Source organism: Schistocerca piceifrons, chromosome X, assembly GCF_021461385.2.
Source record: "Schistocerca piceifrons isolate TAMUIC-IGC-003096 chromosome X, iqSchPice1.1, whole genome shotgun sequence".
In the NCBI taxonomy this organism is placed as follows: Eukaryota; Metazoa; Arthropoda; class Insecta; order Orthoptera; family Acrididae; genus Schistocerca; species Schistocerca piceifrons.
Genome location: NC_060149.1, coordinates 785,467,932 through 785,494,732, shown reverse-complemented (window position 1 = coordinate 785,494,732; position 26,801 = coordinate 785,467,932). Strand labels below are relative to the sequence as shown.

The 26,801-nt window shown below is 44.5% G+C and overlaps 1 protein-coding gene across 2 annotated transcripts in view; it reads right to left on the bottom strand.

Annotated features, from left to right (window-relative positions):
• Nucleotides 1–26,801, bottom strand: part of LOC124721569 (protein sarah) — a 54,999-nt gene that overhangs the window by 9,621 nt on the left and 18,577 nt on the right. For both annotated transcript variants that reach the window (XM_047246608.1, XM_047246609.1), the window contains exon 4: nucleotides 14,486–14,654. In XM_047246608.1, the coding sequence (XP_047102564.1) occupies nucleotides 14,486–14,654 (169 nt within the window). The remainder of the gene's footprint in view (nucleotides 1–14,485; nucleotides 14,655–26,801) is intronic.

Here is a 26,801-nt window from a genome sequence, read left to right as displayed (position 1 = left end):
GCAGGTTGATAATTCTCAGACACTGAGGCATGAGCATAATGTAGAGCAAAATGTTCAGCAACGGCATCTGGGTCAGTGTAGACAGTGCCATTCAAGGTAATACCAGGTACACATACAGGTGTCTGGTATCCATAGAGACATCTGATCTGCGTCCAAACCTGGGAAGCAGAGGAACAGGGTCTGGTGGTTGAAACTTACCGTTCCAGCATTCTCGCTTCTGTCATTTTATTAGGTGGCAGACGTGGGCACGGAGCCACTTAAAGACTATGAGGTCATCGATGGGTGCCACTTATGGTGCTGGTGAGCCTGCCTACGGTCTCTGATGGCCTCTGCAATTTCTGACAACCACCAAGATATTGTCTTCTGTTGAGGTGATCCAAGGAACAGGGGATCGCTAAATCAGCTACCAAAAGAATGGCTGTAGTTGTATTCTGGATTACCTCATTGATATCTCCATGTGGCGGGGAGCTAATCAATCAGCACAGGTGACAGCCCATCTGAGCAGGAGTCCAAAGGAGTGACACTGATGGAGGGACAGGAAGATTGGGAAGTGGTCACTACCATACAGGTCATTGTGGACTTTCCAGTGGATGGATGGGCCTAGACAGTTTCTTGCACCACTGAAGTGTGTGGGGGTACAAGTATTCAAGAGGCAAAGGTCATGTTGTGCCAGAAAGTTTTTGAGGTCTTTACTGCTGCCAGTGATTGTGGTCCATCCCACAAAGGGTTATGGATGTTGAAATCACCCAAGGTTAGCAGATGTGGGGGTGAGCTACGAAACCAATGCAAATAATATGTTCCGAGACAAGCCACCATTGGGAAGGAGGTAAAATTGCAGATTGTAATATCCTGAAATTCTGTTATCCAGACAGCCACAGCTTCCAAAGATGTATTAAGAGGCACAAGTTCGCTACATAGAGTGCGCCAGAGGAAGTGCAATATTACCTCTAATGTTCTCAATGTGCACAAACTACTTATGAGCTTGGATCAAGAGCAATATAAGAATGATTTCTGAGAATGCTGTTTACTGGAAAATATTGTCGCTGGACAATCATACGGAAATGCAAAAAGGCTTTGACAAAATTTACACTTAGCATAGTGTTATTTAATGCAAAATAACAAAGAGTAACAGCCTGATCTGATTATGAGAGTAGTGGAGAATATCTTGAGCATGTTACCTCCTGCAAATATTTAGTAATAATACAGTGTGTCCTTGAAGACCCACAATCATTTTAAAAAAATTGTAGCTTGGAAGCTATTTTAGATACAGAATTGTGGTTTCTTGTAAAATGTTTAGCAGATCTCAAAGTTTTTCCTTGCCTTTTGTAGAAGATTTGACTATGAGTGCATCAAAATTGTGGCAGACCAGCAGAAGGCACAATGTGTCATATGGTATGCAGAATCCAAATCTGAGACAACAGTACTATAAAATTATCAGTGCCAGTATGGTAGGGCACGGCGAGCAACTGACAATGGCTCCCAAATCAGAAAATGTGTGCTTTCAGATGAAGAAATGTTCGACATTTCTAGACATTTTAATCACCACAGGATTATGATTTGGGATGCCAAAAACCCACACAGCATAGATGAACCTATCAGCAGTAGTCAAAAGCTTAATTTTTGGTGTGGCCTTATGCATCATAGTGTGATATATCAAATTTTCTTTGCAGAGAAAACCATAACACGAAATTTTTACTTGAGCATACTCATATAGTTCCTGTTACCACAGAGAGAAGAGCTGCAGCTGTCCATCTTCCAGCATGATGGTGCACCTCCACATTGGAGTCTGACTGTGCGGGGTATGCAGAACATTTCCTGAGGCACAGATGGGTTGTCATGGCCACATCGCATGGCCTCTGTGCTCTCCTACTGTCATGCCATTAGACTACTACTTTTATGGGGTTATGTAAAGGATACCGTGTACACAACACCAGTCAATAACACTGCTACCTTCTGTGCACGAATTAATGAAGCAATCAGACTGTTGATGTGGCAATGCTGACCCATACATGGGCAGAACTAATATTGCACTGATGTTCTGTGAGTGATGAGTGGGGCATACAAAGAAAATCTGGGATAAGAAAGAGAGGGGGGGGGGAGGGGGAGAGGGGGGGGGGGAGAGAGAGAGAGAGAGAGAGAGAGAGAGAGAGAGAGAGAGAGAGAGAGAGAGAGAGAGAGATGTTTTACAGCAAACCATGATGCTCTATCTCTAATAGTTTTCAAGTTACGATATTTTGAAATGATAGCAGAAATTTATGGACCCCATCCTAAGAAACAATATGAAATGGGAGGATCATGCAAAATTAGTATTAGGAACTGGAAATGAAATAGTTTAATTTGTTGGGGTTTTTTTTTAGAAAGTGCAATGTATGAGGTGCATCCAGAAAGCAAGTTTCCTGACGCTGTTTTCTTTAAAAATGGTTCAAATGGCTCTGAGAACTATGGGACTTAACTTCTGAGGTCATCAGTCCCCTAGAACTTAGAACTACTTAAACCTAACTAACCTAAGGACATCACGCACATCCATGCCCGAGGCAGGATTCGAACCTGCGACCGTTGCGGTCGCGCGGTTCCAGACTGTAGCGCCTAGAACTCCTCGGCCACTCCGGCCGGCTGTTTGCTTTAAAGCAGATTTATTTAGCAGGGAAAATTGCACATGTGCTGGCCGGAAAGATGAGCCAAATCAACTGGTCTACTTGATATATTTGGTGAAGTGTTTATAGTGCACTAACCGAGTGAATCCTCTCCAGTGCCATCATAATGCTATATAACTCTGCATCATAATTTCTAAATTTTCCCAGAAGATGCACTTTGAAAATCCTATCAGGGAAAATAGCAGAACAACTGAAGACAATCTCTTGCTGGGATCCATCTGCATGAACAATGATAGAACTGTGGTATGTACTTAAAATCGAAGAAAAAATTTGTACAAACTTAATCTGGAGTACAATTTTTCTTGTACCATGCCACACTTAAAACCACTTTGGGCCTCTGAAGACACCAAGGTGGCAATGCATTCCATCCCTTGCTCTCTATTCGGAGGTCTGACAGATTCAGATTCTTGAGACAGTCAGTAGCACATATCCCGAATGGCTTGGTCGCATGTGGCCAATTCCTGAACAGCCGTTCAAAGTTGGGTTGGACCACTGCACTAAATGACAATGACTGACGTGATGCTGGGATTTTCAGTGCCTGTCAAGCCAAAAGGATACATCGCCAAATCTAAAGTTGTGGTTCACCAGCCTCTGCACACAGAGTCCGAACTGGGCTGGTCCAGTCAATATCCGAATGCCCTCATGGTGGACACCATCTAACATCTTGAGGTAGGAAATATGGGCTAATCCACAGACCATGCTGCCATAATCTAAACATGATCAATCAAATGCCCTATAAAATTGCAGGGGGCAGAACCTCTCAGCTCCTCATACTTTTCCACTAAGGCATTTCAAAATATTCAATAACTGGAAACTCTTTGTTTGTAGGTCTCATGTGAGGAAGGCAAGTTAATTTTGAGTCAACCAATAAGCCCAAAAATGTAAAATATTGTCTCCCTTTGTGAGCACTGGTTGGATAAAACTTCAACAAGTACGGTTAAAACTGACAAATGTGGTCTTCTCTGGTGAGAACTGAAAACCAGTTGTCTTGGCCCAGGTTCCCAGCCTCCTGATGGGCAGTTGTCACTGCCTCGTCATTATAAGATCAGAGGAGTAAAAGAAGATTGTGAAGTCATCCACAAACGAAGAGCTCATGACTGTTGAGGAAATGCCACTGCCAGCAATGGCAAACAATGTGACATTAAGTACACTGCCTTGGGGGACCCCACTCTCTTGAACATTAATACTGCCTCCTTCAAAGTCATGGGGTACTATCAATCAAACTAGATCTAACTGAAATAAGAGAGGAGCTGCCCTTCGGCTTCAGGGCACAGATGATAGAGCATGGCATAATGAACCTCATCAGGTCCTGTGCAGTGTCTATGGCCACAGACAGAGCTGATTCCAGTTCCCACATGGAGCATGGAATGTTTTAGATTTCCTCATAATGCAAGAAGAAATGGAGCTTCATCATCTCTGCAGTCCTGCAGAACATCTGTAAAGCAGGAGCTTGCCTGGATGACACAGTGACTGTACAAAAGTGTTCAGCTAAAACCTGAGCCATGTTTTTAGGTGCGTCCACCAAGATGCCATTCCTTGACAAGGCTGTATGGGGATGTGTACTGCCCTTGCCTGAAATCAGCCTTATTCATTCACAAACTTTTGCAGTGGAAGTGGACCACTTAATGGATGTTGTTAATTCCTGCCAGGGATCCCTCTTCCATATTTTTATCACTCGCCTTGCATGTGCTCTCGCGGATCTGAAGGCATGAGGTTTTTCTGTAGTTGGATGGTGTTTGAAGTGCCCCAGAGCGTTTCATGTGGTTCTGATTGCCAAGAAACAGTCGTCATTCCAACAAGATACAGGCTATTGTCAGATGGTTGCTAGACTGGGGGATGGACTCTGCAGCAGCCCATTGGATCTCAGAAGTGACATGGGCCACCATCTCCTGTGCACGATCCTTTTGTTCAAAAATAGCCTGTCAACTTTACGGAAACCAATTTGCACTTTCAATCATCCACCTTCATTGTCTCCTGTTAATCACCATCCAAATCAGTAGATAGGTCCACAGTGGGAAGCGATCACTAGAATGGAAACCTGTAGCCACTTGCCACTGAACCAAGTCTGCAATAGCTGGAGAGCAAAAACAAAGGTCAATGATTGAAAAACACCCTTCAGCGGTGCAAATGTGTCACCTGTCCACAGTTCAAAAGGCAGATATTCTAAGAATTCGATCACTGGAGCAAGTGGTAGCTGAGCCTCACAGCTCATTGAGTCCCCCCCCCCCCCCCGCCCCCTCCGATTCCCGATGGAGGAATTGGAGTGGGAGTGCCCAGAAGAGCTCTGTCAGTGCGTCTGAATTTTAAAGGATCATGATGTAGAAGAAATAAAGAACACACTGTGATGTTAAATGGTGCTACACTTCCACAGCAACCCTGTCTCCAGTCATATCGTCCTTCCTGTAGGGGTGGTAATCCCTTAATGCAGGTGTGTTGGTGACTTTAAAATGAGTTTCTTGTAAGCAGATGCCGAACAGTTTCTCCCGGACCAGGAGCTGTAATTCTTCCAAATGTGACCAGTATCCATGTAAATTCCACTGCAACACAGAAGTCTCTGTGGGAGCCATTAATTAGAGATGGTTGTTCTTGACTTTCTGCCTCCGAGGCGGTGATTTACCTGAGAGGTTAGGGAGAATGTCAGCTGGTGTTCAGCTCTCTGGTTCCTCCAAGTGGAATTCCATATCCCCAAGAGTAAAGTTCCCAGCTGAGAGGGAGAGAGCTCAGCGATATGAAGATTTAACTGCCACTTTCTTCAACTCTGAAACACTTTCTGAAGGGTGTTTTTCCTTACTTATAGGAGGAGTTGGTTACTTGGCTTGAGGGGACGGCTTAGTAGGCGTCTGATGGTGGGCAACGACATGTGGCTTATGTTGTAAACCCATCACCGACAGCTTCTGAATGACTTCCGGTTCAACTGTAACTTGTCTCCCCCCCCCCCCCCCCAAGGCACAATGACAAGTGCATGTTCTCATATTTGAATCTGTGGTCTCAGTTTGTGAGGAGGCATCACACTTGGCAATTGGCTTCTTTAGGGCAGATGCAAAAGAAATAGCAAAACCTGGAGGTTGCATAGCTCTGAAAGCTTTTTTAGCTTCACCATAGGGTATGCATATCATGACTTTCAGCTCCTGAATTTTCCTTTCCTCGTTGTAAACCTCACACTTTCTGCTCCATACTGGATGATCCCCTCGGCAGTTTATACATTTTGGAGGAAGTGTACAAGAACTGTCTGATTTGTGGGCTGAGCCTCTATAATTTCTACATGAAGCCCTCCCGTTACACCCCACATTGGTATGGCCAAATCTTTGACATTTGAAGCAATGCACTGGGTTAGGAACAAACGGGCAAACCTTAAGGTGGGTATAGCCTGCAAGGATGTGTTCAGGTAATTCTGGAGTGCTAAATGTTAGAATGTATGCTGCAGATTTTTACAATGTGCCATTGACTCTCCTCATAGTTCTGCACTTCTGTGATGCCCATATTTTTCCATTCTTCATGTAACTCCACAGGGTCCATCTCCATTGTATCGGAGCAGGTAACCACACCTTTACAGAAGTTAAGGGTGTTATGCAACTCAGCCTTGACTGGATTGTCACCCAAGGCCTTACACCCCAGAAACTTAGATAGTTGGTTTGAAGTAGCAGTTTCAACTAGTAGTGTTCCATTACGATGTCATTAGAGACTTTTTAGGGACCCAGAAAACCCTCCAGTGCCTTGTGAATATAGAAAAGGGACACCTTCTCAAACATTCCCCCTGTTCTCTTGATTACAATGAAAGTGTTATAGCACACTAGTGTCCTGTCACTATGATTCTGCAAATACTTCTTGGGAGGACTGACCAACCTAGCTCCCTTTGATGAGTGGTTGTAGGAACTACCTGACAGTACAGCCGTCCCATCAGGAATAGTTGTTTGATGAGGTCGATCCATAGCTACATGCTACTCCAGCATGTAGCATACTTCGAGATTGAGGTTTCTTTTACGAAGGTGTGTACCTCCTTCATGGGCCAGGCGGTGAAGCCAAAGACTGCCGTTCTACAAAAAACACAACATTACACTGCCGTGGCACACAGTGGTCACTGAAGCATGCCCGGAGCATATGGTAACAGAGGACTGGTGGTGCTTACTAGTCCCCAGCTCAGGAACCTGGGGTCACCAAGCTGAGCACTTGGAGGGAAGTGTTTTGGAGAACACCATTCAGTGCACATTGTTGAACGTGGGGCTCTGCAGTCGAAGGCCCCTTCCAGTTCCCATGGTGACCCAAGAATATCATCCCTGCCATTGCAGTGGGTGTATGGTTATCAAAACTTGATACAGGATCATACTGCCTGGTTGTGCCCAGATACATGGTCATCCAGGCCAATGGATACTCTACACTCAAACCATGCCACAGAGACAGCCACAGCCTGCTGGGGGCAACATTATGCTATAGGGGACATTTGTCTGGTATTCCATGGGACCTGTGGTAACAATCCAAGGCAGCACATGGATTCAACAAGTCCTTTGTACATTTCTCGAGGAATGTGGCACCAGATGTCTATGCGCCAGTCAAGCAATTCCTATAGTTGGAACTGGCACCCATCAGCATCACAGATGCGTTCCATCAGGTGGGTTTGAAAGAGGGGAGCGGGGAGCGGGGAGCGGGGAGGGGGGAGGGGGGGGCGACAAAACTGCTAGGTCATCAGTCCCTTGTTCCGAATAAAACAATGTCACAAGGGTGAGAATAAAACATGCTAGACTAACAACTGAAAAAGGAGAGAAAGAAAAAAACGACAAGAACGACAGAAGGGCAACAAACATGTAAATGGACAAAAGGGGAGAAGAAAACCACAGAAACGCAAAGAACAGGTAGAAGAAATTAAAACAACAAAACAGATCACCATGGCTGGCTTACCACGAGAATGAAAAGGAGAAGCCAGCCACTCTGCAACACATTAAAACCTCCACCCTAAAAGTTTTAGGGTGGAGGACACAGAGAGACATGCACTAGAACTTAGATCAAATGATAAAACCCACCCTCACAAATAAAACGTAAAATTAAATCAGCTGATGAGATGATGTCAGATAAAATTAGCGACAGCGAGTTCGGTAACCGAAGATTTTGTCGCAGGGCAGTCAAAGTGGGACAGTGCACCAGAATGTGGGCCACCGTCACCCGGGCGTCGCATCGACACTGAGGCGGGTCTTCATGGCGCAGGAGGTAGCCATGGGTCACCCAAGCATGGCCAATGCGGAGCCGGCAGAGAACCACAGAGTCACTGCGAGAGGCCCGCATGCAGGACTGCCACACATACATAGTCTCTTTAACAATACGCAGTATGTTGTGCATACTGAGACTATGCCATTCCATCTCCCAAAGCCGAAAAACCTGGCGGCGTAAAAACAAACGCAGGTCAGTTACTGGAATGACGATCTCCATAAGCGGTTTCCGTGTTGCCTGTTTGGCCAGCCTGTCAGCAAGTTCATTGCCTGGGATTCCAATATGTCCTGGGGTCCACACAAACACCACTGAACGACTGGACCATTCCAGGGCATAGATGGACTCCTGGATGGTCGCTAGCTTGTACGCCACTCAAGGAATCAGTTCAGAGAAGAAACTGACTCCTCAGGGCATGGACACATGTGCTTAAGAGCACGAGATATAGCCACTATCTCTGCAGTGAAAACACTGCAGCTATCAGGCAAGGAATGCTGATCAATATGTCCTCCATGGATATATGGGAAGCCTGCGTGACCATCAGCCGTCGAGAAGTCGGTTTAAACGACTTCAAGGCCTCGGTACATGTCAAGAATCGAGAGGAAGTGACAGTGGAAAGCCGCAGGGTGAACTCAGTCCTTTGGGCTATGTGAAAGGTCCAGGCAAAGCTGCAGCTTAGGTGTACACCATGGAGGTGCACGTGAATGGACCTCGAGTATAGGTGGTAAAGGCAAGGACTCCAGTTCAGATAGCAGGGATCGGATGCGAACTGCAATTGTAAGCCCTGACCTGGGTCGCCGACCGATGCGGGAGATGAACCGCCATGCGTGGGAAAAGTAGACGGTAATTTGGATGCACTGGAGAACTATGGACGTGTGCAACATAACTGGCGAGCAGTTGTACACGCCTGACCTGCAATGGAGGGACACTCCAGTCTCCACCAGGATGCTGGTCCTGGACTCGTCCTAAAATCTCCAGTTGCTAGTTGAAGTTCACAGTGGTGTACTGGGTCGTGTAAATACAATGCTGAGGGTGCCGCCGAACCATAAATCAAACTCCCATAGTCAAGGTGGGATTGAACAAGGGCTCTGTAGAGCTGCAGCAGCATAGAGCAATCTGCATCCCAGTTGGTGTTGCTCAGGCAGTGGAGGGCACTGAGATGCTGCCAGCACTTCCGCTTAAGCTGACGAAGGTGAGGAAGCCAAGTCAATCAGGCATATCAATTTTTAGGACTGTCTCCACTACAGTGAGGAGATCATCAGTAAGGTAAAGTTGTGGTTCCAGATGAACAGTACGACGCCGACAGAAGTGCGTAACACATGACTTAGTGCCCGAAAACTGGAAACTGTGGGCTAGAGCCCATGACTGCGCCTTGTGGATGGCTCCCTGTAGGCACCGCTCAGCAACACCAGTACTGGTGGAGCAGTACGAAATGCAGAAGTCTTCTGCATACAGAGAGGGTGAGATGGATGGCTCTAAAGCTGCTGCTAGATCGTTAATGGCCACTAAAAAAAAGAAATACACTCATTACATAGCCCTGTGGAACCCCATTCTCCTGGATATGGGGGAGAACTAAAGGAGGCATCAACTTGGACACGGAAAGTAAGAAGCGACAGGAAATTCCGGATAAAAATTGGGAGTGGGCCTCGGAGACCCCACTCATATAATGTGGCAAGGATATGATGTCGCCAGGTGGTGTCACAGGCTTTTTGTACATCAAAAAAGATGGCAACAAGGGGTTGGCATCTGGAAAAGGCTGTTCGGGTGGCAGACTTGAGGGACACAAGATTATCAGTGGTAGAGCGAGCCAGGCGGAAACCACCCTGGCACCGAGCCAGTCGGCCACGTGACTCCAGGACCCAACCCAACCACTGACACACCATACGTTACAGCAGCTTACAAAGAATGTTGGTGAGGCTGATGGGCCAATAGCTATCTACATCAAGTGGGTTTTTGCTGGGTTTGAGCACTAGTATGACTATGCTCTCCTGCCAGTGTGATGGAAAGACGCCATTGGATCAGATTCGGTTGAAGATCACGAGGAGATGTCGCTTGTCGTCACACGACAGATGTTTAATCATCTGACTGTGGATCCGATCTGACCGAGGAGCAGTGTTGGGGCAATGTGCAAGGGCACTGAGGAGCTTCCATTCTGTTAATGGGGCGTTATAGGGTTCACTGTGGCATGTAGTGAACAACAGGACTTCCTCTTCTATCCACCGTTTGAGAGTGCAAAAGGCTGGGGGGCAATTCTCCGACGCAGAGGTGCGAGCATAGTGCTCAGCAATTGCATTTATGTCTGTAGATAACACGCTATTTGTGTTAACACTGGGAACACCTGTTGGGGTCTGGTACCCAAAAACTCATTTGATCTTTGCCCATACGTATGGCACTCCTGTTTCTGTCTTTTGATAAACTGGCGAACGTGGGCACGGAGCTGTTTAAAAGTTATGAAGTGCTCCAGGGAAGGGTGCTGCTTATGCCGCTGTAGAGCTTGCTGATGCTCCTTAATTGCCTCAGCAACTTCCGGCGACCACCAAGGGACTGTCATTCGCCGGGGGCACTCTAAAGAATGAGGGATCGCGTTTTCTGCTGCAGAAACGATCATAGTTACCTGCTCAACCACCACATCAATGTTACCACGTGGGGGGAGATTCAACAGAGACAGCAGAGATGAAAGCACCCAGCATGCCTTGTTTAAAGCCCATCTGGGCAGTGACAGGAAGATGGGGAAGTGGTCACTACGAAACAGGTCATCATGTGCTCTCCAGTGGATAGATGGGAGAAGGCCAGGACTGCAAACCAAGAGGTCAGTGGCTGAATATGTGCCATGTGCCACACTGAAATGTGGGGGGGGGGGGGGGGGGGGGGCACCTGTATTTAAGAGGCAGAGGTCAAGTTGTGACAGTAAATTTTTGACATCTCTGTCTTGGCCAGTAAGCACTGTCCCACCCCACAAGGGGTTATGAGCGGTAAAATCTCCCGAAAGTAGGAAAAGTTTAGGGAGTTGATCAATCAGTGCAGTCAATGCGTTCAGGGGTACTGCACCATCTGAAGGAAGATCTACGTTGCAGACAGTTATTACCTGCGTTGTCCTTATCCTGACAGCCACAGCTTCAAGAGGGGTTTGAAGGGGCATAGATTCAATGCATACTGAGTTCAGGACATAGACACAAACTCTACCTGATACACTATTATAGTCACTACAGTTCTTGTAATATCCCTTATAGCCGCAGAGGGCAGGGGTCCGCATTTCTGGGAACTGGGTTTCCTGAAGGGCAATGCAGAAATCTTGTGTGAAGCTTAAGAGTTGCTGTAGCTCAGCCAGGTGGAGGAAAAAACCGCCATAATTCTGCTGGAGCATGACATTATCGTGAGGCTGGGAAGGCATGAAGTGCGCAAGGAGGCAGGTTATGCCTCAGGGTTACCTACTGCCACTGACTGAATATTTGTATCCATTTCTATGGTGGTTGAGGCATCATTGAGATCCAGGTCTACAGGGGATGCTAAAATCTCCACTGCACCCTAAGATGTTGAGTTGATAGGGTGTGGTGGTGGTGTGCCACCAGAGGGTGCTGTTTCTTAGCAGACTACTACTTAAGTTTGCTTGCTCTCTTGTTTCTCTTTAGGGGCTTGCTGGGAAGATTTCTCCGAAGCAGTTAGCAGTTAGCAGTTTCAGGCACGGAGGAAGACCATGGAGCACTTCTTCCAGCAGCTTTTGGCTCCTTAAGCCACAGGTGAGTGTCCGCCGTGGCATTAGTGGAGACCTTGGGAGAAAGGGCCCCAAGGGACCCCTTCCGCACGAGAGGAGCCGGAGGCGGCTGTTGCTTCTCCAGCAGGGGAGAGGGGACTGATGTCCCCTGTGGGAGCGGGGGGGGGGGGGGGCCTTGCTCCCGAAGTAGGTGCTTTGGGAGCAACAGAAGAAGATTTGCCCCCTACCACCAAGGGGGCGGATGTATTCTGCTGGCCCAGAGAGCCCACAGTTTGTGGCACAGAATGAGGAACCACTGGCACTTGAGACAGTGATGTTGATGTAGCTGCAGCATATGTCGACGTCAACCCAATGGGGTGTAATCTTTCAAATTTACGTTTAGCCTCTGTGTAAATCAACTGGTCCAGGGTCTTGTACTCCATGATTTTCCACTCCTTTTGGAGTATTGGGCATTCTGGCAAGCAGGGGGAGTGGTGCTCTCCACAGTTGATGCAAGTGGGAGGAGGCGCACATGGAGTATCTGGGTGCAGTGGACGTCTGCAGTCTTGACATACAGCACTGGAAGTGCAGCAGGAAGACATGTGCCTGAACTTCCAGCACTTAAAGCACTGCATAGGGGGAGGGATGTATGGTTTAACATCACAGTGGTAATCACCTTGACCTTTTCAGGCAATGAATCACCCTCAAAGGCCAAGATGAAGGCACCGGTAGCAACCTTGTTGTCTTTGGGTCCCCTGTAAACGTGCCGGATGAAATGAACACCCCGCCACCTCTAAATTGGCACGGAGCTCATCGTCAGACTGCACAAGGAGATCGCAATGGAAACAGGAATATCACCCAGCTTGTCACAGGCGAGTAACACTCGGGATTGGGCTGGGGAAGGCTACCTGAATCAAGACTGCGCTGTTTCGCATCTTGGACTGCGCTGTCACTTCTCCAAACTTATCCTCAAGGTGTTCAACAAAAAATTGAGGCTTCATACGTAGAAAGGAGTTCCCATCAGTTCTGCTACAGACTAAGAACTGAGGCGAATATGGCTCTCTCCGTTCTGTAGCCCTATGGTCCTCCCATGGTGTAGCAAGGCAGGGAAACGATTTAGCGTCATACCTGTTGGCATTGTGTTCGATCTTGCCCTTCTTGTAGACTGCTGGTGCTTTATGGTCACCAGCAAGAGATGACTTAGTGCGCTTCATTGCGGGACATCCGCCCTGATGATCAGGGGCTCTCCCCACGGGCACCACCCTGCCACAGCAAAGGCCAACTGGCATGATGGCCATTGCCGGGAGTCCTGATGCCCCAGGAAGACAAGCACTTACTCCTTGGCATATGTGGTGAGTTTACAGCTCAGGCATCAGCACTGCAATCACTGTGTTGTCAGGAGGCTATCACCAAATGGATACATGATGGCCCCACCACAATGGACTGGCTAACATGCTGGATATTGGGCGCATAGAAATCTAATATTGTCATGGGGGCGAAAGAGGACAGGAGACAACAGAAGATGACATATCCTGGAAAGGGTCCTCGCCCAAACAGTTGAAGCGCCGGTGGAGATGCAAAGCCACAACAAGAGATTCAGGAGATCGAATCTAAGAGCACTATGGATAACTTGTGCACCACGTAAGGCGTCCTTCCCCACACGGCCCGCACTTCTGTAGAATTTTGAAAGTGGCAGGTCAAACTATAGAATGGGACTTGAACTCCTAGGACCAAAAAGTGTGAGTCTGAGACTCCTTTTAGTCGCTTCTTACGACAGGCAGAGGAATACATCGGGCTTATTCTAACCTTTGAACCCACAGGGGGAGTTCCATCGGGCTTAGATTAAGTGAATTTGGTGGCCAATACAACAATACAAGTTCACTACCGCTATCCTCGCACATCTATAGCACAAGACACCATCGGGGAAGATATATAGTGGGAAGGGATCCAGGTAGCCTGCAATAATGTTCGTGTAAGCACAGCCTCATAAAAGAGCATTCTGGTCACTTTGAAGTATTTTAGACAGTGCAGTGCATGCACTCACCCTATTTGAAACGGAGCCCACTAAATCCATGAGAGGTGCACTAGAGCGACTCATGACAATATTATGGTCTCTCAAGGTGACAAACTCTTACTGGAATGGAATACATTGGAAACAGGGCTATTTTCATTTGATGTCATGTATAGAGTCATGTTCTTCACACAGGAAATGAACTCTCACTCTAACATTATACAAGAAAGACTTGAGCAAAAAATGTCAAAATGCAATTTTAAAATTCACTAACTATCTGCTACTGAAATTAGTACGTCTTCAGATTTACAACATTTCTACATGTGAATGGGAACATGCCAAAGATTGCAACATTTCACAAAAACTGTCTATTTTACATTGTGTCAGTAAAAACTGCTGATTTCACATTATTTTTTGTGCTATCCTTTACATGAAATTTTCAAGTCCCTACCAACAGAGCATGGTGTAACACTGATTTTGGCGCAGTTAGAAAATAGTGAGGGGTTGGACCTAACCTCACATCTATGGAACAATCACTTATTGCCAGTACACTCTTTTGCACATACTCTTTGAATTTAGAGTCATTAACCATTTCTGTTGAGTGCTGCAATTTTCAGAAACACCAAAGTACATGCTGACCACTCAACTTTGGCAACTCAGTAAAGAAGGATGAAACTGGTCTACTACAGTTCCAGAGAGACCATTAATAAGACAATGAAACGGTCACTGTTGACTGTAATGACAAGAACAAAGCAAAGTTTTAATCTAGTTTGTATAGAAATCATCTAAATGACTGGACTAAAGTGGAAAACATCATATTTGAATAGAAGATGGCTAACATAACAAATCTAGGACACAATTACTTAATGCAGTATAAGCATGTGGCACAATGTGCAACAGTTAATACCAATTATCTTACTAGAAGGTACATACCTGGAGTGAGATTAGCTATCGCAGCGAGCAGATCATAATTAACAAGTGGTTCACCCTCATCCCTTGGAACCCATCCAACAGGTGGAGATGCAGGAGGAGATATGAGAAACTGCTTTACAGGAGCTGGTGGTTGTAAGTGCTGATCTTCAAAGCCAATGGGTGAAACAGGCTGAAAAATGTATGCAAAATACTAAACCAGGCCACATACAAGTACAAAAACATTTTAACACACTGTTTATGACAGTAACTTATCAGTTAGAAATGCAACCACCTAATCTATGTAAAGAATAGTCTCTCTGAAAATATATTCTAAATCAAAATTGTATATAAAATGTTTATGGTAACTTAAAGGAATATGCAAGCTCCTTGCATTTTTTGGAGCTTAAAATTTTAATTCACTTCAGTTTTACCACACAAGCTTGAGAGGAGTATTAAGGGGAAGGGGCAAGGGTTGGAGGCACGCTGTTTACCTATCAGAACCCAGTTTGCCATATGTGGATCCACTTTGGTCATTTACTTTTTGGGACTGTATATACGAAGACAGTGACTTGTTCTCGAAAGAACAGTTACTGTTGATGACCGTGCAGCTTTTCCCTTTAATAAAAGATGAGTAACTGAAAACCTCAGCTGCCGACAGGTGGTGGTGTTATACCTCGATGTGGACAGCTGAAAATGTGTGCCCCGACCGGGACTCAAACCCGGGATCTCCTGCTTACATGGCAGATGCTCTATCCATCTGAGCCACCAAGGACACAGATGAATAGCGCGACTGCAGGGACTTATCCCTTGCACGCTTCCCGTGAGACTCACATGCCCAACTGTCCACAATTCTACATATGTATTGTAACTTATAGACATTTGCCCACCCACCCATTACTCGCGCACGCTTTGGCGATTCCCGTAAGAGTTTGGGCAACCTGTGCGCATTCGCACAGACAAAGGTCAATGGCTGGGTGCCTTTAACTATATATACGAAGACAGTAACTTGTTCTCGAAAGAAGAGTTAATGTTGATGACCGTGCAGCTTTTCCCTTTAATAAATGATGAGTAACTGAAAACCTCAGATGCAGACAGGTGTTGTTGGTATACCTTGATGTGGACAGCTGAAAATGTGTGCCTCGACTGGGGCCATGTAAGCAGGAGAGCCCAGGTTCGAGTCCCAGTCGGGGCACACATTTTCAGCTGTCCACATCGAGGTATATCAACAACACCTGTCGCAGCTGAGGTTTTCAGTTACTCATCATTTATTTTGGGACTGTGTTGTTTGAAACTAAGAATTAAGCCAAATTGTGATCACTAGAATGAACACTTGTGACCACTTTCCACTCAGCCGTACAAGCATGGGCTGAAAGGTGGCATGAGAGCTCACCACCGAGGACAATTTTGCTGCAATGATAAAATCTATTATTTGTATGTGTTCACAATACAGCTATCTTCTCATAGCAAGAGCTCTCCATCATTCAACTCTTGAGGCAACAACTGGTGGAGTACATCTAGTGCACCTAAGTCTCTAATGACAGAAATGGATGAGGGATTTGGCTGAGCAACCCACCGACACTAAGGGTTCAGTAACTAGAGTTGCGCACAATAACGCAGGAAAGATAAGAGCAAATGTTTTAATTATTGCACTTACAAAAATAGCAATGTGTGTCGACTAAAGTGCAGCCATAGCTTCCTTTGCACTTTTACGAGTTAGCTTCCTCTGCACTTTTACGAGTTATGTATTCCTTTCTACTGAGACTGCAGCTCTGTAACACAGCTGTGTATGGTGATTTCAAAGGAGCCTCTTAAGGGGCGCAAATTGGTCATTGTTTGCAGTTATATTTTATACATGATTACAGTAGTCCACTGGACTTAGTCTTGCACTGAAGATAATCACTCTGTGATTGAAATTGATATGCAATAATAAAAAAAAGTTTCAAATTTATACAACCAATGCTAAAGTTTCCCTCGTTTTCCATACTTGCTGTGTCGTCATGGTGCACAAACTTCCTAATAGAATCCAATATAAAAAATAAAAAAATAAAAAATGTGAAAATGTGTGCCTGACCAGGACTCTGCTACTTATCACTAGCAGTTGCCTTAACCGTGAGACTATCAGAGTACCACTCAAGCCCTGACCCAAACTTTCAGTGTCACACATGTTCTGTAATTGATTGGTATGCTGAAAAAAATTAGTAATTGGTTGTCAGAACACACTGTTACAAATAATAATACTGTAAGAAATTGATATGGAGTTGACTGAAAAGTTGGCACAGAAAAGCTTTAAGAGATACAGAAATACTTGCAATTGCATATATTTACAAACAATCTTAGAAGGAAGGCTTTGCAGTAAGTCTACAAATCAAGTAACTTACATATAAAATATTTCTACAATGCTTCATGATCTTCTTTGACAGTTCTTTTCCTTTGTACTATCATAAGCTGAACTACTGTACTAATAAAAAACTTGTTTGGAAAACTAATGGCATTAAATATAACACATACGAAGAAACAAGAACTGTTTCATAATGAGGAAGACAGTTACAAACTGCTGGTAGAAATATTTTTTACTTTTGTTATTTTCACATTGTGGTCAGTGGTATCATATTTTAAAGTAACTTTGCATTAATGAAGAAATAAGCAGTTTTAGACAGTGCTCCTGAACATGTTAATTTGGATTGGCTTTGGTTTAGGCTGCTGTAACATACAACCCTCACTTCACAGACAACCTGTAATTTCAAACTTAGAACTGAGCCCATTAGTCATCTGACAGAGTTCTTCTCCATTGCCTTTATGAGTTTTAGACTGTTTCCTGCATCAGAATGGTCTCTGCACATTTTACTTGAAAAATTTGCCCAAGCCTGCACCTCAAAACTGAGATTGTCTGTATTCCATGTGTATACTGCAATTCTGTAGTGGTTCTGGCATTGCTGAATGCCACTAGCAGCAGTTGGCACTGCAGCAGATGTTACATCTGCAGCAGGTACAGTACTTCTCTCTCTCTCTCTCTCTCTCTCTCTCTCTCTCTCTCTCTCTCTCTCTCTCTCTCTCTCACACACACACACACACACACACACACACACACACACACACACACACACACACACTTTTCAGGCACCTTATTGAATTAAATCTTTCAGTTTTCCTTTCTTGCTTTCCTCTGAATATGCTGAGTTTATTAAGTTAAATCCTTTGGTCAAGCAGAATTCTTTCTGCTTTTTACACATACATAACAATCTTTGCACAGTTAATGAGTAAGTCTTACGTGGTGGCCACTCAACTACAATTCAGTCAGCAGAAGGAGCCAGGATCATACCCATTACAGTGTGAATTGCTTAGCTACAGACTGTAGTCAATGCAAATGTGTGTGTTCCAATGAGGAATGTCAATGCAACTGGCCTGCACTTACAGGCAACACAGATATTGTGACTTTCCTCATGAACGAGTAGCCAACACAAGAGCTCATTAGAAAGTCAAGATACCTCACAATGCACTGTGGCAGGTGCCACACGATTACACAGTTCTCTACGAGTTTTTTTTAGCATAACATCATTCTGGTTATTCCACTTTGCCCTCCAACTGCCTTTTCCCCATCACCTCAGCAATGAATTCTGCTGCAATGGCAGCAATCTTCCCTAACTGCTTTCTGACATAGGCTATTTGTGATTGATCACACCAAAACATAATGCAGGTATTACCGCAAAACGTGCCATCTGCTTAGCATATGTCACAATAGCACTACCCAACACCATTTCCTCCATTGGCACAACAACGGTAAACACCACTGCAACTATGTAGATCCCATAAATTGACAAGTTGAATAGATCAGTTATTTATGTGCATATGAACTTCTTTCTTATCCTGTTTCTAGTGGTCAGGTGTGTCAGCCTCCTTAATAAATTAGACATTCTACACTGTCCAGCCACATTAATGTGAAAACCTATCAAAAGCCTGACTAACCACCTTTTGCAGTATGGACTGCTGTGAGATATGCAGGAAGAGAGTCAGTGAGGTTCTGGAATAAACCGACAGGGGTGTGAAGCCATGCTGACAGCAGTGCTGTGTCCAGTTGCGCTAGATTTCTTGGGTGAAGATCTGTGGCTTGAACAGCCTGAGCAAGGTGGTCCCACAGATTATCAGTCAAATTTAAGTCTAGAGAGTTTAGTGGAGACGTGTAGAGTAACCTCACCCTGGGGCTATTCAAACTAAAAACATACATTGTGAGCTGTGTGACACACTGCATTACCCTGCTGATAGATGCCATTGTGCCAAGGAAAAACAAAATGCTTGAAGGGGTGGACATGGCCCATAAGGATAAAGGCATACTTGTGTTGATCCATTGTGCCTTGCAGAATGGAGAGATCACCCAGGGAATGCTACAAAAACATTACACAGACCATAACACTCCTCCAGCCTGGATCTTTCTGATGATTGTTGCAGGATGTTTGCTTTCAGTCCAATGGAGCATAAAATGTGATTCATCTGAAAAGGTCACCTGTTGCAACTCCGTGGATGTCCAGTTGTGGTACTGGCATGCAAATTTCACCCTTTGTCACTGTGAACAGCAGTCAGCGTGGGTGCATAAATCGGGTGCCTGCTGCTGACACCTATAAGCAACACCGTGTGCTGAACAGTCGTTGATGGCCCCTTGGTTCATCTGGGCAGTCAGTCACTCAACAGTGGCACGTCTATTCACCCACACACATCTCTGCAGCTATTGTTTACCCTTGTCAACTGTGGCCTGTGGCGCACCACAGCCCCATTAGTGCCACTTTCGGACAGTGCCATTTTTCCACAGTATACTTTAACTGTGGCAGCGTGCGAACAGTTCACAAACTTAGCCATTTTGGAAAATGCTTCCACCCTCAGCCAAAGCCAATGATGACGTTCTTTTGGATGTCAGATAAATCTGCTCTGTTTCTGAAATATGACAACAACTGCAGTATTTTTTGGTCTCCCTCCACTGTGTAATGGTACTTGAATTACGTAACCATTACGGCAGCTCACCTGAACCTCTCGATACCAGTAATATTCTACTATGTTTCTGTTAAGTAGTTGACATATTTCTGAGACAACATTCAGATTTGATTTCATTAATGTAGAGGTACTTTGATACATCAATATGTTTATATTGCAATGATATTATTCTTATGTGTATTCTTTCTTTTGTCACTATGATCTTTGTCGTACTTGTAACTCTGATTTTTGGGCGCGTAAGCGATTATTTTAGTTAGTTAGAGAGTCGGACCTTGAGAAAGTCAAGTCTTGAACGTCATGTGGGAAAGACGCATAATATAGTCAGCTTATAAAATGTGAACTTTAACAGTCAAGTATGTTTTGTATTGTGAAGTGATGTTTTGTGTGTTACGTGATATTGCAACAAAAGCAATAAAAAGGAAGTGTAACTTAAATTCGGAGTGCTGATTATTTTTTTACATCAGCATTGTGCTAACTTTGAAAGGTTTAATCTTCAAGAATGGTTTGTGAAGCACATCTACAAAACTTTTGAATATAGTGGAATAAAACCTAGGCCTCTTTTCATTCGAGCTTGGAATCATCACCACCTAGATTTTCGACAACTGAGCCATGATTTTACAACGAGACCAGCGTGGGAAACACGAAAAGATGAGTGCCTAGTTTATTCATCATTACATGAAATGACTTTATTAACTGTGCTCTAATGACACCTGCCACATAATAACTTTGTTGTTGCCCGAAAATGCAGTATTTAGCAGTGTGAGCAACACTACACTCATTATTAAATTTTGACCTTTGTTGTGGTAGGGTTGTTAGAACTGCCAGTGATGCACCCTGCTGTCAGTCCGTGGTTATTGCATTAATGTTTAACATAGGTGGTGGTCACATTAATGTGACTGGACCGTGTATATTTGCTGTGGTTTTACAGTGCTTAAACCAGTGCAAAGGTGTTTACGAAGTTAAAGAGTGCAGAAAATTCCTAAAAAGGGGGGCAGATAATGGAAATGTCATATGAAGAGGTTGCACATGTACTATCTATCATCTCATGTCCAATATCAGAACTGATTTTATTGTATTTACGGCTTGCCACTTCTCAATACGAGAACAGGTTATTTTTTATCCCATTTGTGCTCCTGAGGACTGCACCAGTTGCCACCAGTGTCTAACATATGGTGGCTCACCTGCTGCCATCACCATCATAGCCTCACAATTTCTGGACTTGCTCTGCATCACACCACAGGCTCTCCTCGATCCCTTTGATCTTCCACTCACTTCTCGAAATGGAATGCAACTTGGGTATACCACTACTACCATCTCTCTCAACATATTCCCAACTAAGGCCATCCTGCTGCATCACCATCTCCCACACCTCTGCTGCAGGACATTAATGTGCAGTACAAGTCAGTACTTACACCAGATAAAATGTACATAGCCAACCAGGCTGCTACATTATATCCTCCACCTCCAAACAGCACTACACCCCAGCTGCAGCATTTCCACCTGTAACTGTCATTTGGGGGTTAATGTTACATCTCTGATAGACTCTGAAGAAGAAACATCAATTGGTACCCTGGAGATGCCGCTTGCCTGCAAATTACAGTCAATGCTGTGACAGCAACGTACTACATGGCAGATATGCAACTGATGGACTAGATGTCGTGAACGTGTAGCACAGTTCCATGTAAGAAGACGCTGCAGCAACAAAGAATGGCCGCACTCAGGTACTTGGTATTATGTCAAAAACCTTCCATAGTCTGTGCTCCTCACGACATTGTTAATTTGGAAGTTCTTTGGTGTTTGATTTTGGAATGGATTTGCTCAATTCATGGATAACCAGAGTTCCAGACTTGGACTGAAGTGCCTTAGCTACTGAAGAAAGTTTCTTTCCATTTACGACGACTTAGGTAGCTCATAACTGTTTCCTGGACCAGAAACTTTTTTCTGTGTTTGCAATAAGCACAACAAATTCGAATGAGATGGCATTTCAACATAAGACATTCCCCTGATGAACGTAAGCCAAATGTACAAACTACTTCCCAATATCAAAATTAACCATCACAAGGCACAGGTGGTCAAGAAAATTTAGACCTGACACAGTAAGATAACAGTACAATGACTTCTAAGAATTCTTATTCAATGACACAACTACTGAAAGTGACCTCAGGCAATATGCATAATTGGCAGCAATGTACTATTACTGTATCCAGATGATACTTACGTTCCAAGTTGGAGAGAGTCTTAAAAGAAATTTTTGATAGCTGGTTCATTGGTCGTACTATTTACCACATTATAATGGCACACATGTTCTAAACAATGAAAATTTTGAACAGACACTGAGCACTTCTCTTAATAAAACTGATGTAGTATCACACAATGCTCCTTACTAAACTCTAGTCGCAGATCCAAAGAGTGGTAGTGTGAGCATTACTCAGCTGGAAGAAAGATATTGTAAGAACAGAAACATAATGTACTTCATGTATCCAGCTCTGGTTAACATTCCTTCAACAAACATTACAACTTTATGATAATTGTTTCACTATGAAGCCTGGAGTTGGTTCCACATACTGCTACTCGATGCACTTCAGTAGTTACTGCTCTCCTGTTCAACACAGCACTTGCAAACCATCACTGATGCCGAAAATTTTGTCTCATTGCTAAACGTAATTTTGCATAATTCATCTCCACAGCATGATCATTGAGTGGAAGTTTAGCAAGCAGCACTATGCCTTACACCTAAGCTTTCAATAAGCCATTCTCGACTGTTCTAGTTGACACACTGGGTATTGCATAGGTAGCTCTGATTTGTACAATGATTACTTTCTGTTTAGTGATGACCACTCCCATGATATGGTAAAACGAGTGCAAATATGGGTTCTGCTGGATAATCAGCTTAAAAATCGTTTTTTCGCCAGCACAAACGCCTTTTCAGTGATGTAATGAGGCAAAAATTGGAGAAATACTGAAAACAGCCTATCTCAAGGAAGTATATTTGCACAAACAACTTAGACAACAGAGCTGCAAACAGAGGAGGATGGAGGAAGCGTGGGGAAAAACTGTCAGAAGCATTCAGGGATCTCACTGAGCAGAAAGACAGAACTTTCCTACTTCAAAACTAGTGAAGAATAAGGTTTCTTCTTTACATCTGTATAACCAAGAAGTGAACAAGAAGTCACCAGTAATACGAGCTGCTTCACAATTGTAACTGACATTGCCACACCTGGGTGAATTCATTAAGATTTGTGGCTCCTCTATCAAACAGCTCTCATACACAGTGAAACAAGTTACTCAGCAGTAATATGTTATTCCAAAAGGAGATCTATCACTGCCCATCAAGGATCTTGCCCCATCTGGTAGACATTACACAAATTACACTGGAGCAAACTGGACAACATACGGAAAAGGAGGCTACTCACTCTGTAGCACAAGTCTATAGTGGGAATTTAAATGCAAAACTGCAGACACATATGACGGTCAAGTGTCATCCCAGAAGAAGAAGAAGAATGAGACTGACAGGTAACACCTCACAGCCCAAGCATTGGGGTTACTGGATTTAAATGCACCCAATTTTAAGGCCACAACTTTATTGTATTGTCACCTGTATCTCTCTTATGAAATGTTCTCTTTTTTCCACCACATATTACCAATGATGAGACTACTCTTAGTCCTTTAGCACAGTAATTGTGAATGACCACTCAAAATTTTATGTATTACCTGCAACATCTCCATCAGGAGCTCGAGACACTACTTCCACTGCCAAATGGAGCTGCGCATTTGCACGCGAAGACTGCCACTATCGGCCACTGAAGGGGTGCGACTGTCATGTGCGACTGTCATGTGAAATACATAGGATGTATAAAAGAAGTACAAGAAACACCTCTCTTTTATCCCCCTCCTGGCCAGGATCACAGTGGGATGAAGGGGCAGGGGCCGCCACCACCACACAGAACAACTTTCATTAAATTCAATATAATGGGATAAATAAAATACCTACTCACCAAGTGGCAGCAGGATAAAATAGATATAGAAGTTAAGGAAATGCGTAAGCTTTTGAAGCGAGTGGCTCCTTCTGGCAGAAGGGCTGAAGGAGAAGGAAGAGAGATGAACAAAAAAGAGTTATGGAAAAGTTGCTTAGAATCCCGAGTAAGGGGAGACGGACCAGACAGAACAAGAAGGAAAGGCAGATTGTTTGGGACTGCTGCCATAATATGGCAAGTAGATTTTTTTTTTTTACCTATTCACTTATAGTATATTGTTATACAATTTTCCCCAGCAATAGGGTTTAGCATTAAATGTCCATTTCCAACAAATACACTAAAAAAGAGACCAAGGTTTAAAGTGCTGCCAGTGCCAATACTAAAGTTTGAAAGCGTGCTAACTCGAGATTTTCTAGTTTTACCTGTTACAACTGCTAGGTACAACATTCAACAATCACACCAATAGTCTGTCCCCACAAAATTAGTACCAAATTAACACAGTACAGTACAAATACTGAGGATTTTGAGTTGCAGGTTATCAAGAACAGAGTTTAATACTGTCTTCTTTTGCAATATGGCATCGGCTCAAATGCAATCTACTTTAGCCAAACCTTGGAAAGACTATCTCATATATTAATGATGTTACAGTGTTCCTAACGTCTCTTATATGACTGCAGGTTTTGATGGCCAGTGTTTGCATTATTGCTGATATTTGTGTTATTGGCATAAGGCCATGCTTGAAGGCATAATTCTCTACCTAATGTTTCATTTCCCAATGCTGGAGACATCATCAGAGGCTAACAACTCAAAGCAGTTACAGCCTGAAACATCTGAGCAAGCTGAACTGTGTATATGTATCCATGTAATGGTTGGTTTGTGACATCAGCCTGCTCCCTAAGACCGTGAAGTTGCAATGGGATATGTTATGGAACTTGTAGTGTGGAAAAGCTAGTGCTGTTTGTTTTATTTATCACTAAGACCCACAGCTTATGTAATTTGTTTCTATTTTTAACTAAGGTCACAAGCACCCACGTCAGAACCTTAGAACACTAACACGACAAAGGAGTTCAAAACGACGACACATTAATAAGCCCAAGTGATAGGAGGAAAGAAAACTACAAACAAGGACTTCCTCTTGGAGAAAGGCTCATAAAATACGCTGTTGAGGCAATGGAGGTGGTGGTATGTTCCTATGAGACCAAACTGCTGAGGTCATCGGTCTCACACACACACACACACACACACACACACACACACACACACACACACACACACACCTGAGGAAGGACTCTAATCTCTGACGGGGGGGGGGGGGGGGGGGGGGGGGGGGGGGGGGGGGGAGCCGCGCGAACCGTAAACAAGGTGCCGCACACAGCACAGCTACCCCGTGTGGTGAGAAAACAGAGGTTCCAAACTAAAGATTAAATGTCTTTCATCATATTGCTACAACGGATAAAAAGTAGAACATGGGTGACAGCCCACACGTCATTTGCTAAAACAGCCAATAACTTGGACAGTAAACATACATTTGATTGTAGATGGTTAGAAAAAGGGGATTTGGTCAGGAAATGGTGAAGTGTCAAAGGTTGATGACAATGCACACAAAGTGGTAGTGTATCAACACTTACCAAATGGCGATGGCTAAAATGACAGGCCCAATACACAACATAGCTAAACTGATGATCTCATGGACAGAGGGCCACGAATAGGTAGACCAAGCCACTGGGAGAGATTTAATTCCCCAAAGCTCATTTCCATGAAGGGAAGACCAATAGTGATGCCGAAGTGACACCACCTACTGACAGACAGCAACATGGAGATCATCAGAAGGAACGAAGAACTAGTGGGCCAAGATAGGATAACTCCAGCCATGGTCACAGTGTCAACAGCCTCGCTTCCTGTCAGACTGACATGACCAGGAGCCCACATAAACATCACAGTGGCTCCCTCAAGAGTGAGCAAGTGGAATTTTTCTTGGATCCACTGCACTAATGGATGGACTGCACATAGCACACAGAGGCTCCGAAGGGCACAGAGAAACGGAGCAGGTGATGCAATTGAAAAGCCTGAGTCGCCGCGTGTACTGCAGGGTCTGATACAGGGCGAAGAGCTCTTCTGTAAATACTGATTAGTGTTCCTGAAGCTGATACTGAAAATGGGTCGGTGCTAATGATGAAGGCACACCCGCCACCACGGTCAGCCCGAGAGCCATTAGTTTACACAGAGGTACTATCACTAAGTTCCTTGTTAAGGTCACTAAGTTCCTTGTTAAGGTCAAGAAACTTCCAGCGATAGGACGAATCTGGAACAGTTTCTTTAGGACGTGAATTAAGTGCAAGGTGAACAAGGGCCGCCGCAAATAGCCAAAGTGGTGAAGGGTTCACACCTATCACGAAAGTGACAGGTAGTGTCACGTTAAGCTGCCAGAGCAATAACCAAAAGTGAACTCCAAGAGGTAACAGAGTAGAGGGTATGTCCCATAATGGTGGTCAAAGGAGTCGTCGAACAAGGAGGCACAGGATAGGTGTCCGGGCATAGCAGACAAATGGTAGGCGTATCTGCTAAGTAGAACATCACGCCAGTATGACAGCAGTAGATCGGCAGCGTCTGCACAGAGACTCTCAACCGGGCTAGTGTAAAATGTATCAGTGGCCAAACGGATTTCACGATGGTGGATTGTATTTAGACAGCATAAGATGGACATACATGCAGATGCACAAGCAAAACACCCATAGTCTAGTTTCGAATGGACATGGGATCGGTACAAACTGCACCACCAGAAATTCATACAAATGCTTTTGTCAGTGGAAAAGCGAAAGCCACAGTCAACGGTCTGTGAGTAAACATGACCAGACATCGCTGAAGAAGCTGCTCAAGGAGACAAGTCCACGGAGAACTGCAACAGACAGCAAAATTGTTGAGAAAAAGGGAGCCAGACATGCCCAGCTTGAGACAGGCCACAATAGGGTTAATAGCTATAGCAAAGAGGATGATGCTCAGGACAGAGCCCCGAGACATCCCATTTTCCTGGATAAAGTTGTCTGACAAGGCGGAACCCACACGGACCTTGAAAACTCGGTCTTTTAAAAATTCCTGTAATAAAGCCACCAGTTGGCCTTAGTGAGCTGCCATCTGCATGTGCACGTAGGTGGGGTAGGAATCAGCAAACAGATCACACATGGGCCGTGTCAGAGAGGACGGACCAGTCAAGATGACGGGCAAACTGGGCTGCGCAGAACGGGAGGTCCAAATTGGAATGTGTGTGCGTGGAGTCTGAAAGGAACATGGATGCTTCCATGTTAAGGCAGATGAAGTTGAATTGATTGAAAAGATCAGCTAAGAGGGCACCTCTTTGACACATTCTGGAACAGCCCCACGGGGGA